Source organism: Gnatocerus cornutus, chromosome 6, assembly GCF_029298725.1.
Source record: "Gnatocerus cornutus isolate USDA-ARS CGAHR chromosome 6, icGnaCorn1.1, whole genome shotgun sequence".
Taxonomy (NCBI): Eukaryota; Metazoa; Arthropoda; class Insecta; order Coleoptera; family Tenebrionidae; genus Gnatocerus; species Gnatocerus cornutus.
The window spans coordinates 7526209-7539321 of NC_142238.1; the positions used below are offsets into that span (position 1 = coordinate 7526209).

Here is a 13113-nt window from a genome sequence, read left to right on the forward strand (position 1 = left end):
ATATTGACATCACGGTCACACATTTTGTGGGCAATTTTGCAGCAGGGCGTAAGGTTTGACCCCGACATGCCTCAGACGATCCGACTGGAGTTTGCTAAAAGTAACACGAAGGTTAGCAAGCCCAAACAGCAAGCTGCTAACGCCGCCAACACGCACCCAACTTTGATGCACCCCCTCACCGGACGTAAGTACACCGCCGCCCCCGGAGACGTGGGACGGCGCTACCCGACCGCACACCCTTCCTCACCTTCCCTCCACGTGGCTTCACTCCTTGTAGTCTACTAAATAAATACGAGATGTGACTAATAAACAATGCTCCGCGATGCTTGTAAATATTTATCAGGCAATGTAACCATGTTTAATCTTTGATTTTACACAATTTGCACAATACTGGGCTCTACCAAGGATGCCTCGACAACGATATGTAAATAGCTCGGCCTAGTGGAAACGCGTGTTTGCCGGTAATGCCAAAACGACATTCGCTAAGCCGTCAATAGATGATAATAATGCGAAAGTCTTGTCGTACGACAAGAAGGCGGTTTTGTTCCCAAAGGAACGGCAGATATGTCTATGTTTGGGATACAACTCGTATTTATTGGTTTTGTAGATAAAAAAAAACTTGAGAAGTACAAGAGAGGAACATTGTACAAACCACTCGATCCTATCATTTCAATGAACTTTATACGTTTCGGAGAATCTCAATATGAAATTTATTCAGATTCCGTGTTGATACCGAATGAAAGTGAAGAAGTTTCCATTCTGCTTTCATTAAAAATAAATAAGCCTAATTAAATATTGTTATTTTGTTTACTTTGCCGTTGATCATTGGGAAACAATGATGTAATAACTTTTATTATTTAGTTTCCTCTTATTTGTTGATGTGTGTTTTCATATTGATTTAATAAAATAAATGATTTACTCCTATTTTTATTTAAGTAACAATATTTGCATAAAATTAAATTATTGATTGCTAAATTATAACTCTTGGTGTTAAATCTTTGACCTAAAGTGACCATTACGTTATAATTTGGCTTGAAAGTGTTAGCGTGAAACTTAGCTCCGAAACGTACTAAATTCAAATAAGTGTAGAATAATAATTTAGCTAATCTCTCCAAAGTAATAAATTAGTTAACTACCGACCTAGCCGGCTTGTAAAACACCATCCTAAAGGAATTATCATTGAACCAGTTTTAGTACACTCGACTGCATCGCTCCAGTAGAACGAGCTAATTTCAGTTCCTTTAGCTTGACTCATAATCACAGCACATTTCGCAAGAAGTAGTGTTGTTTAGCTAAATCGCGTGTACTAAAACAATTTGAAACTAACAATAATGGCGAATTTCTCACCGAGCTAAATGTTGGGTAATTGTACCAACAGATCGGCTCCTGTGACGTCCGCCTTTTAATATTTTTTTGTTTTTTGATTAACCACTTCTGTTTTCTTACTAGTGTATTTTTCAGATCTGGGAACCCCCTTCTTCCCGGGTGGTCCAGAATTGTGGCATCATCCGTTGGCTTATTCAGCAGCTGCAGAATTACCGGGAGCCGCCTTGCAACACGCAACACTCGTTCATCCCGCACTGCACCCACAGGTCCCCGTACGTTCCTATCTTTGACTATCTACAGACAAAACTCTGGACTCTCAGCTGCAACAAGCTGGCGCCCCAGTCCATCACCACGTTAGTTCAATTCTACTTTTTAATTAAAAGCAGATTCAATATAACAGCAAATTAACTTTTTTTGATTGTGTGGGATTTTTCTAGTAACGCTTATTAATACCTAACTGCTTTTTGTGAATCTGACTTTTTAGTATTGTGTACTTGTTTTGCGTGACTGTGATGTGAATCTGACAGTCTGGAATTTGGTCTTCGTCTTGGAGAACTACAATTGTTGCAATAAAATTTTGTTGTTACAGCCTCCAATGTCTTTGCCGCATCCTACTGCTCTAACTTCAGTACATGCAGCATCTTTGCCACATTTTCTACCAAGTCCTGCCTTGGCTTCTCCCGTGGGGTCATCGTCCTCGCAACCTGGTTTGGGAGTAAGCAATCCGCCTTGCTCTACACTCTTCGTCGCAAATTTGGGCCAATTTGTGTCCGAACACGAATTAAAGGAAATCTTTGCCAGGTTTGTTGACACCAAAATTGCTAACAATACTAAAACATAGATTTAATTACAAGATAAACATGCAATCAGAGAAAAAGAGCAACCATGTTAACATAGTGCAAGTTATAGTGAGTGTAATGGACATAAAGTAATTGTAACAAATTTGAATTTTTTGTTAGTGGACTCTCTTATTCGAATTCCACAAATCCGTAACGGAGGAGCTGTTGGCGCAGTAATACAGTAAACGTAAAACTGCACTTTGTAAGTATAGATTTAGCGCCAATACCTCAAGTGCAGGGAAATTAGATCGAGGAACGAACAGGCGAAAAAAATAAGTTCGCAAACTTTGGTGACAAGTTAAATCTATCTAGTTGTTAGCACTCGTCGGGGAACTTTATTTTCCTCAAAGACGGAGCTACTTATTCGGGCTTCTTTTATTCAGTTTCATGAAAGCTAACACTTTGCGAAAATTTATAGGTTCTTGTAATTTCAGGCACATTATGCTCATCTGGTAGTCTTATTGAGATAGATAAGTAGATGAGAAACTTCAACCAAGTTTTTCTGTTGTAAGATGGCTTACTTACTAATAATATTGAATGGTAAAAATTGATTTATGAGACAACAACAAATAAAATAAAAAATTGTAGAAAGTATTTGCTTTATGGTAACTGTTTCCAGCAAACAAGTGAAAATAGGGGTAAAAGTACTAAATCTTTGGTACTGGTACTGCTTTTACACTTCTAATTTAAGTTTGATGTCGACTATGGATAGGAATAAACTTCCAAAATTTGTCAAAAATAAAGTTGAGAGAAAATTTTTTTCGCCTGTGGCGTCTAATTTCCGTGCACTGCTCTCACGGTGACGAGTTTTAGCATATGGATGTTGTTCTTTTTCACTATATCTTGCACTGTAGCCGTGCCCCCGTCATTGTTCATGAGTCTTCTCAGCAGTAGTATTGAGATAGTAATGTAAGACAATCCGCGACGCGAGCACCTTCGTCTCCACCTCCCCCATTTTGGTGCCGCATGTGTAATAAATGTTCTGTTGGTTTTCTTTATTTACTAACGTGGTGAGGGTCTGCTCTATCTAACGCACACTCTGAATGTGTACTACCCTCGCACATCCTGTAGTTAGCAGTAGTGCCCCGACACTGAGCAGCACTTGTGGTGTTCTTGTTGCACAGCTTCCCTGGCTTCTGTCGCCTGCGCATGCACAACAAGGGTGGATCCCCGGTGGCCTTCATGGAATACCAGGATGTGCGTTGCGCCGCACAGGTCATGGCAGCACTGCAAGGTTCCTTCCTACTGTCCTCCGATCGCGGCCCCATACGTATCGAATACGCCAAAAGCAAAATGGCTGCAGAGGTCGGTTGACTTGCCTTTGCCTTAGATTATCGTTTCGGGTCAAATATCGTTAGACTTCATTGGCACTTTACTAACATTGCGCCAGGTGGAACCAGCACTCTTTTTTCAAAAAATTTATTTTTTGTGCTGTTTCTTCCTGCGTTCGATGTTGCCCCATCGACTTTATCATTAACTTTGCATATGTTCGCAGGGAACAAAAGGAGAAGAAAATGGACAATCTTAATTCGTACATGCCGCTGAGTACTTGACAGAGAGCGATGGTCGTGGCTGGACACTGCTAGAGTGGTCTTGGCCAAAAAATCGCTGTTAAAAGCAAAGCTTAACTATCTCTGTTAACTGTTGTAGTTGTACTGTTAGATTTGCAGGACAGTATTTACGTGATAAGTACAGGTAAACTGCATCAAGTCGTTTGATCAGATTGCTTAATAACTTCATTTCATTGAGAATGATAAAAAATATGAAGATAAGCTAAACCAAAGGTGCCCTAAAAGTTAAGTTTTAGATTTATTATTAAATTATTAGAGTGCGTCGTGGGAGTGATCCTAATTGGGGTACCACACGTGCACTGACAGTATTGTTTTGTCGAGCTTTCTTTAGATAATTACATAGTGGTATTGATATAATATAGTCTTATGGTAATTTTTTTTTTATATGATTTTTTCTTTTATTATAGCAATAAACCAATGACGAAACAAGCGCACTTGACATGTTTGGTGTGTAACGCTGACAAAAACAATTTATGTAAACATATCAGTAAAATGGCTTTCTACACCAGTCATGACAGTGAGTTATTTAGAAAATTATGTCCTATATTGATAACATTGGTCGGCAGCACTTTCCCGGTAAACATAGTGCGTCATTTTTATAGACTACAAAGCAACCAAACTGCTCCACTTAAAATATTCTAGGCACATTACCATTCTTCTTTAACTGATTAATTATGGCGTTTGAATTATTTGCCAAAATGCCTTGTACCTTGGTACTTCTCATAATCTATGAATCTACTGTTAAAAGAAAAATATTTTTGGTCACTTCTACAATAACTGATAAGTGAGCATGTGATTTAATATAAGTAAGGATCTGATACATTTAACAAGTAAAAAATTGACATATCTTTACGTATGGTTAGACGAAATTGTGCCTACTGGTGCATTTTGTGTTCTTCCGTCTATAAAAGTCACCCAACATCTTTACAGAAAAGGAATATTTTTGGTACTTGCCGACTGGTGTAATCTTTGATTCGATACAATTTGCCCAATTTTAATACTTAATGGTATTTACCAGAGAGTCGTAGAGAGCTCTGTTGTTTTCAGAATTACTTTAACAACTTTATATTATAGATGAGCTTTTGCTTAAATTATAGAGATAATAGAATATGATGCATTTGTTATCTTGCAATCAAAGAATGCATGCAGTTATACAGGAATAGTAAATTTTATAGTTTTAATTACGATATGTATTATATAGATTTTAAGTTTAGCGTTGGTTTTTGATTGTACCTTGAATTGAACATGATGTACCTATATTACCGTCGGGCACATAAATCGTCGAAAGTCTGCACTGAGCACATTCTAACCAGCCGAAAGTCAGCACAATCAAGGCGACCCAGTCAATTATACGAAATTCTAACCTAAGTGAATCAATTAGAACAATTACTAAATGTTGTAAGTTCCCTATTGTGATGTGCTAATATGGGTACATTATTGTCGGATAACCAAAGTTTAGTTTAGATGGCCCTTAAGATAATATATAATTTATTTAAGACAAGTAGGTTATATAAGATATTGTTTTACTAGTGTTGTAATGTATTATTTTTATATAATTTTATAGTTTTCTACAACCTTACTAATCACTGAGATAACAGTCGAAATGTATAATGTTGAAAACATTGGTAATTCTCTATTATCTAGATTATATTCATATAGTGTCGTAGTGCTTTTTGTGTGACGTTTATGTGATATATCTATTACTATCATTATAAGTGTATTTAGGCCGGGTAAATCCCGGCACTTAAGCTGCGTCCAAGATGCGGCATCATCTCTAAAAGTTCATCCGTGGAGTAAGAGAGTCAATTAAATCTAAACAGAGACGCGTGAAAGATGATCCGCCATCTTGGACGCGAAATGCAGATAGAAGCGTCTTCTTTGTTCCTCGCAACTCTGGATATTTACAATGTGATTGTTGGTTGCGAGAAGCTTAGAGGTCGTTCTGCGTATTGTTTCCGTCCAATGCATGTCGAAAGACATGTCGCAGCTCAATGAGCGTCGGTAGGGTGGGTGCGGATCAGGGTGATCAGGCTGGGCAGCCAGCTATCTTTGGGACTATAGAAAACATATCAGCTTAATTAATTGATAAAATTATAATACCTGTTATATGCAATCCGACCTTTAAATGTCGTCTTGTAACTGTGTTTTTTAACTGCAGAGTTCTGTGTTTTAAATTATATGTTCTTGAAATTGTGGAGTTTAGTCGGTTCCACGAAACCGTCGACTGGTCCTTCCGGATCGAAGAAACAGACGACGATTAGACGGAACGGAATTTTGTGATAAACTTATCAACGGTAATATAAACTAGCCACAATCGCCTTCTCTGCTTTAGGTCATAGGTTAATAAACACCACTTCTTAAACATATCATGATCTGTGCCCCTTGTCAAGTGACATCTTAAATTTTTAGCAATTAATAAGGTAATAAAGAAGATTTGATAATATTTAACAAATGAATTTACAAAATAATATTATATAAGAAAAAAATCGATTCTTTTAACAGCTGATCTATACTACATATAAGAGCGACAACCATCGGTGTAGTTTTTAAGTCTGTAAAAGCAGCTGCTGCTGTGTAGCATGTAATTTGTACCCAGCAAGCAATCGGTGGGGACGCCACAGTCCCCGTACCTAGCCTTAGTAGTCCTGTCAATCGACCGGGGAATGCATATCTTTATTGTAATATTGAATCAAGTAGGCGTCGTAAACTTAGTTTAATGTAAACATGTGTTGAAATTGTTGGTCTAGAATTATAAGTACAACCGAGCAACATAATGGGTACTGACTTTTCAGGTCAGTTGTTGTTGATACTAGTCAGATATTTGTATAACCCACCCCACCATCTTGCCCCTCTTTTTCAGATGAAGCATTCCATACAAAGATTGTATTACCTGACAACGTACTTAGCTATAAATTGTATAGGGTCCAAAAGATGGGAAATAAATATGTATTATAAAAAATTTTACTTATTTCATATATCCACCTCATTTCCTTCTAACTCTACTAAACGCATCGGACATTGCCACAGGTAACCAAAAAATCTTGAGTTTTTCGAGCTAAGATGAATTGAAGAGTAAAAGTTTAATGCCAATATTTACGATTTCTGTGCAATAATTTTACGTTTAAATGAATTTGTTACCTATAAAACATTTTGCCCAAAGACATGGTGCAAAAAAAATTGGAAAATTCTTGTGGAAAATACATACAGGTAATTATCTAATAACTACTCGTAAAACTAAAAACTTGGTTTCACATTATATTTACCATACTTAGTTGCCTGCTCATCTTAGTTTTGAACAAAATTTACATTCAAGGAATTAATTAACATACTTAAATATTTAATGAAATGAAATTTTTGTTATATTGTTTATGTTTTGTTTTAATAGTACAATATAAAATGTTACTTCTGGACCGTTAAAAACAAGTCAGAATCCTAAAAATTTAGCTATTTTCCGAAAGTAAACAACCCAAAAAAACAGACGTAAAATCTTTAAAATCACAATGCTAAAATGAGCACCCGAAAAAACCGTCGAAAATCATCTAAAAACAAGCATAATTATCTCAAGACCACTATAAAAAACTTACAAACATTTTTAAGCACCTTCATTCAAATGGCGTTTTATTTCTGGACCAAGTAACTTGGCGAATGCAAAAACGGAAAAAACAATATTAAAGCAAAGAGGAATGGTACCACATTGACGCCCTTAAAACGAGGTAGAATCCTCAAACTCAAAATATAACTGTTTTCTGAAAGTAACAACCGAAAATACTTAAAATCCATCAAAAATCCCTAAATTTGCATGTTTTTTGACACACAAACATGAATTTTTATTGTGAACCCGACCAATTGGCGCATGCAAAGATCATTAAAAAACGACGAAAAGAAGGATATAAATCAACTGAAAAAGTAATTCGCGTAGTAAAAATTACAGCACTCGAAATGTACGATGAAATTGAAATAGGAGAATTAATAAAATAAAAATGAGATAAAAATTGAAATAGATAAAATGTAGAACTTTTTAAATTGCTGGTAAATGTATGTTTCTAGATTTCGAGTAAAAATTCCACAGTTAGGATAATTTCTGAAACAAATCAAATAAACTTATGGGTAAAATAAAATTAACACAGCACTGTTTTTTTTTCAATTTACAATATTATAGATTTTTTTAGTAGTTTAGTTGCTGCCGAAGGAGAATTTGGATTTTCCTCGATATTTCCTATTAAACAATTGCTGTTTGAAAGCAAATTGAAGCAAACCCTTATTTTGATCAAAAAAACAATTGAAGAGTGTTTGGAAGCTAACAAAACTGCCTAAGTTTTGTGTTGTATAGTGGCTTTTTGTCATTAATTTTGCGAAATAGAGAGTGTATTTAAGTAAAAATATAAACCACCCAAGAAATTTATCGTTTTAAGAAGCAATAGGGTATCAGCTTTGCTAGATGATATTCTGTGTTATGTTGCAAACCTGATAGGAAAACATCAATTATTTTGCCATTAGTCGCCTGCAAACATGAAGAAATCAGTCCGGTTTTATTCTCGAAGACCAGGACAAGGCCGCAAACGTTGCACCAATCCCATAGACGAACGTTTTATTTGACAATCCGGAGACTCACAACTGCTCTTGTATACAAGTATTTGTCGCTTAACTAGTCTACCTTTCAACCAATTAATTGAGGGATTACATGAGTACGTAACACGAAATACCCAAGCAAAAAAAAACACGAATTTTTATTTAAAGTCCATTTAAGGAAAATTAGAAATGCACACTTATAATTTATTGGTGTTTTTTGGCTTTTACTCTGTAAAACATATTTCGAGTTTTCTTGTCTACAGGCCAGGTAACATTTTTGGTTCAAACACGTTTGTTTGAGACATTTATTAGTTGACGCAAAATTATCAAATTATGGACTTGGGGTCCACTTTTCCTGTAAACTCCCCATATCATACCTAATAGTCACTTGCGGATTCTAGACAAACATTTGTTAGAACTAAAAAAGTTTAAACCGGTTTAAACTAATTGTTTCAACATCCGTTGAAGTCCGATTATTACTAATAATAACCAATGTGTATATTAAACTCCTTTTGTTAACATTAACAAACTGAAAAAGTTTCTTCGAATTAAAAACCCTTAAAAATGTGTGAATGAATATTGCGTACCATCTACCTTGCAAAAAGTTTTCTCCAAACAGCATTCTCCAGTACCCACATCCCAAACGACCGTCTTCTATAAAAGTTGAAATGTTGAACACATGTTACAAACCCCTAATTATTTCAACATCATCGTATTCTTGATTTAAAAAGGAAGAAAATATAAAAAAGAAACGACAAACCACTCACTCCAACAAACAACGCAAGTTCAATTTTTGCAAAACCTCAAATGAAACTCAGTGATATTGTAAATTTATTCTAGAAAATTCTGAAAGCCGGGATAGAAAATTAAAACGTTTTTTAATTACTTTATTTAATGAAAAGCAGGAGCGCATATGCCCCTAGAGATATTAAAAAATCTGTGTTTACTTTAAAATACAAAACTAAGGGATATTTGCAAGATAGTCTTTCACATGAGAAGGCTCCAATCTTCTAAATCCATTTTCATCACAAATACCAACTTCAATGTTATCTGCAGTCATCTGGCCTTCAAAACTTTCCTTCAATGTTAGAATCGCAGTATGAACTGCATCATCCAACTCTAGATCTTCACTGTATCTAAATAACAACATAATAATTAATTGAAAAATTACATTCAACTTGTTACCTCTTTTCAAGAAATGTTTTTCCATTTATGTAGTTCTTGCCCATAGCTGTTGCCTTCCAAGCAAAGTATGCTCCTGAAGGATCACACTGGAATAAATAAGGTCTGCCATTGTCCCAACCACAAATCAGCAGTGACACACCAAAAGGTCGCACACCTCCTGATTGTGTGTATTCTTGCATGACAGCAGCTACTCTTTGTACAAGTTGTACAGTTGGGATAGGCTCACGATAAGTGAGAAAATATTTCTGTGCCATTTTCCGCGCTTGTTTCACCAAAAGACGATAATCAGGCCCCATCCCTGAATAAATCATACCAATATGCTGAGTAATCATTTCGACTTTATGCACACTGTGCTCGTCATACAAGATAGACTTGTGTTTGTTTTCAGTAGCAATAACAACCCCATTAGATGCTGAAAAAGACACAGCAGTGAAATACATAAAATTAAAGAAAATAGATGTGTTTACCTTTAATACCAACAGACGGGGCCCCTGCAGCCACGGCAGCCAAGGCATATTCTATCTGCACAAGTTTTCCAGAGGGGCTGAAAGTTAGGTTATATTAAAGAAATAACCGGATTTTCGGAGGTTAAATGACTGGGATTATATAAAGGAGTTTCGTAACAGTACGTTTAGTGCTAGATAAGTTAAAAATGAATTGTAATTACCTGAAAGTGGTTAAAGAAAAACTATACCGCTCAGATGCCATGATTACTTGCAAAACAAAATACTGTTTGTGTTGGCTGCAATGGCTGTCAAAAAATTCGGCAAATCATTTTGAGCGAGCGCCCTCTAAAAAAGTTTTTTATTAGTAGTTTACAGGAATCTGTAGACAGACAGGTTTAAAGGTGCTGTTCTAGATGCCGCCACTAAATTTAGAGCGCTAATAATATGTAAATTTGTTTAAATTTTTTATTCACATTCGCAGGATTTCAGAATATTTTGATTTTTTTTTCGATTTATTGTTTTATTATTTAATTTTTTCTGCCTCACTGATTTTTTTTGATATCTAGCAATTCAAGGAATCCCTTAAACGATTTTAGATTCTTTAGATGGCTTGTGTTTGTCACGATGAGGAAATTGCCCGAAACCTTTTGTTCAAATTTGTCGTCAACACAACATCATTTAAAAACATATTTTTGGGTGGATCATAAAAATAATAAGAGTAAAATAAATTAAATATGGGACATTCCTTGTCAAGACTGTTTATTTCCAAACCAATTTAACACAAATGAATTAAAATTAGTGACAAGAAGCTCTATGAGCGGTTTGGTGTCCACGATGACTATTATGATGGCCATGGTGTTGAAGACCACCGAAACCACTTTGGCAATGTCCATGGCGGACATTTTGTTGAGGACCACCGAAACCACTTTGGCAATGTCCATGGTGGCCAAGGTGTTGAAAACCATGACGGCAATGCGGTCCTCTAGTTCCATGATTGTGATGTCCACCATTGGAACAATTTTTGCCTTCATGACTACACAAAGACATCTTGGCTCCTGAGGAACACCCAGCCTCTGAAAGTCGTTGGTTTATATACAAAATAAAAAAAATAAGTACGAACCATGATGTTGTTTAAAGGAACAGGGTTTGGTCGCCATTTCACAAGATTGGTGTTGTTCTTCTGCCATTGTTGTTCTTTGGATACTGCCATGTACACGAAAAGTCTGTATTTATATAGTCATGTTGTCCTAAGGGAAGGGATAATTGGTGCTATATCTTTATTGTCCAATCAATAATCACGTGAAATTTTATTGTTCAAGTGACGCATTTTGTCCAGATAAGGTTGGACCACATGACAAAATAAAGGGATTGAACAACATGACTTGCCAATTGTATTGTTCACTGCATTAGTCATCAAAGTTATGTTGATTAAATAATAAAATAAAATAAAAATAAAACAATAAAAACGCATGTAATGTTTCATTTTTTTAGATAAGAGAAATCTCAAGTGTGGAGTACTCATTCATTTCTCAGTTCATAATTTCTGCCTTTTTAACTGTTTAAATTGAGAATTTGAACACTAAATCAGCATTTGGCGTCGATGCGATTTTTTTTAATCGATGTTTCCAATCGTTCTTGTTTGTAATCGCAATTGTATTTCTTTGATTTTTTTTTAAAGTAGGTATCTCAGATTTTTTACATTTACCTACTACATATTCGGATTCTTTGATTGCCTCTTTGATTGCTTGTTCCTAATGGTGATAAAAGTCCGGAAACCTTGGTAAACACAACGTAACTGCCACAAACTTTATAATTCCTCAAGAGCCAAGAACTTTCCTCGTGCTCTTAAATAAGCTCTTTCGCGTATCGGCATTTACATTTCATTTTACCAACAGAGAAAACGATTTATTTGTTTGTTTTCCACAACTTAAAAAAAATGAGAAAATAAGAGAGTTTAGTAGCGTTTTAATGCTCTTGTCGTCCACGCTTCTTCCATTTTATAAATACGTTTGTATACAGGGTGAAAAAACAAAAATTAGTGCACTAAAGTTTCGAGATATTAATGGTTTTAGCAACAGATCAAGAATAGGTATCCATCGTATGGTGTAGGTATATTTATTAATTTGTAGATGTGAATCACATTATTACTGTTTGTAATTTTGACCGTTTCGGGAATAAAGTGAAAGTGTATTTTTACCAGTATTCAAATCGTTTTTGAAACATTACAGTGTTGTAAAGACAATAATAGCCCTCACTTGGAACACCTTCTATAATCTTCAACTTCTTTTTTTAAAGTGCTTAAGAATTTTGGGAACCTCATTGGAAAACTTATTTGTATTATCAAAATTACCAGTTAAATTAAATGTACACTCTGTTTAAACACCTAATTTGCAAAAATATCTATGATCTTATCGGTTGTTCTTGATAATAAGTTTTAAGTCGTCAATGCCCAGTGAGTATTGTGTTGCATGCGCTTGTTCGGTCGCTAATTTGGTAAAACGATCTGGCTTGTTAGCGCAATATCGTGTAATTACTGCAAATGGGGCGAGGCGATCGGTCGAATATTAATCACGTAACTTGGGTCTACATCCAGGTATAAAGCCCCGCGTGAATCATCTACATCTATTGTTACTGTATCAACAAACTATTCGACCATACACAGTGGATCGAATAAGTCAAGAGAAACAATGTTCACTCCAGGATTCAACAATGTGGCATTGTATGCCCTCACCATCGGTGTCAGATCATATATAATCGTACCCGAATTAATACAAACATTAATTTCCATCGGAGCGAAGGCAAACGCCAAGAATCACGTCGCAACGCCATTGTTATAACAAGCGAGTTTCTGAATTCCATAACGTCGCGAATTTTCGCAAATTCCTGGCCAATAAAGTTATTTGCTCGACTTAATTGGACGCGTTTAAATTTTAAATGCGGTTTAACGTGCTACCAGACCGACGAAATTTCATTGTACAGTTTAGTTTCGTTTATCAAAACAAGGCATAATTTTGTACGATTTGACGATCAACGGAATAAGAAACTTTATGAATGGCGAGGAGGGAGGCTTTGCCAGGGATTTGATTAATAAAAAATGAGCGTGCGGAAATGAGACGAAAATGGAAAGTTGCGAAACTTTCAAATCCTCCACGAATTCTTTTCAACTACTGTCATCAT

General features: G+C 35.7%; 3 protein-coding genes across 4 annotated transcripts in view; 1 reads left to right on the plus strand and 2 right to left on the minus strand.

The window, feature by feature from the left end:
* The window catches only part of LOC148172557 (protein couch potato-like), a 106155-nt gene extending 102406 nt beyond the window's left edge, over positions 1-3749 (plus strand). Inside the window, exons 5-9 of one of the 2 annotated variants that reach the window (XM_088038523.1) lie at positions 43-184; positions 1450-1598; positions 1916-2127; positions 3290-3470; positions 3661-3748. In XM_088038523.1, the coding sequence (XP_087894649.1) occupies positions 43-184; positions 1450-1598; positions 1916-2127; positions 3290-3470; positions 3661-3693 (717 nt within the window). In that variant the 3' untranslated portion in view covers positions 3694-3748. Of the gene's footprint in view, positions 1-42; positions 185-1449; positions 1599-1915; positions 2128-3289; positions 3471-3660 lie in introns of both variants that reach the window. The other variant, XM_088038524.1, reaches the window with a different exon arrangement.
* A 5428-nt stretch (positions 3750-9177) lies between these two features.
* Prosalpha2 (proteasome alpha2 subunit) lies at positions 9178-10262 on the minus strand. The gene is made up of 4 exons (XM_088038768.1): positions 10158-10262; positions 9958-10034; positions 9491-9902; positions 9178-9441 (listed from the first exon to the last, which is right to left on the minus strand). Exons 1-4 carry the CDS (start codon positions 10196-10198, stop codon positions 9267-9269), a joined length of 705 nt encoding a protein of 234 aa, XP_087894894.1. The 5' UTR covers positions 10199-10262; the 3' UTR covers positions 9178-9266.
* A 423-nt stretch (positions 10263-10685) lies between these two features.
* On the minus strand, positions 10686-11209 carry LOC148172559 (uncharacterized). The gene is made up of 2 exons (XM_088039779.1): positions 11057-11209; positions 10686-11009 (listed from the first exon to the last, which is right to left on the minus strand). Exons 1-2 carry the CDS (start codon positions 11144-11146, stop codon positions 10686-10688), a joined length of 414 nt encoding a protein of 137 aa, XP_087895905.1. The 5' UTR covers positions 11147-11209.
* Between the last annotated feature and the right edge of the window lie 1904 nt (positions 11210-13113).

Bases quoted from the DNA above. Each gene is read 5' to 3' on its own strand.
- LOC148172559 (XM_088039779.1), bottom strand. From the start codon at position 11,146: ATGGCAGTATCCAAAGAACAACAATGGCAGAAGAACAACACCAATCTT. The intron at 11,010-11,056 runs GTTCGTACTTAT...AACGACTTTCAG, and splicing joins TTCCTTTAAACAACATCATG to AGGCTGGGTGTTCCTCAGGA.
- Prosalpha2 (XM_088038768.1), bottom strand. From the start codon at position 10,198: ATGGCATCTGAGCGGTATAGTTTTTCTTTAACCACTTTCAG. The intron at 9,903-9,957 runs GTAAACACATCT...TGTCTTTTTCAG, and splicing joins CCCGTCTGTTGGTATTAAAG to CATCTAATGGGGTTGTTATT. The intron at 9,442-9,490 runs GTAACAAGTTGA...GTTGTTATTTAG, and splicing joins AAAACATTTCTTGAAAAGAG to ATACAGTGAAGATCTAGAGT.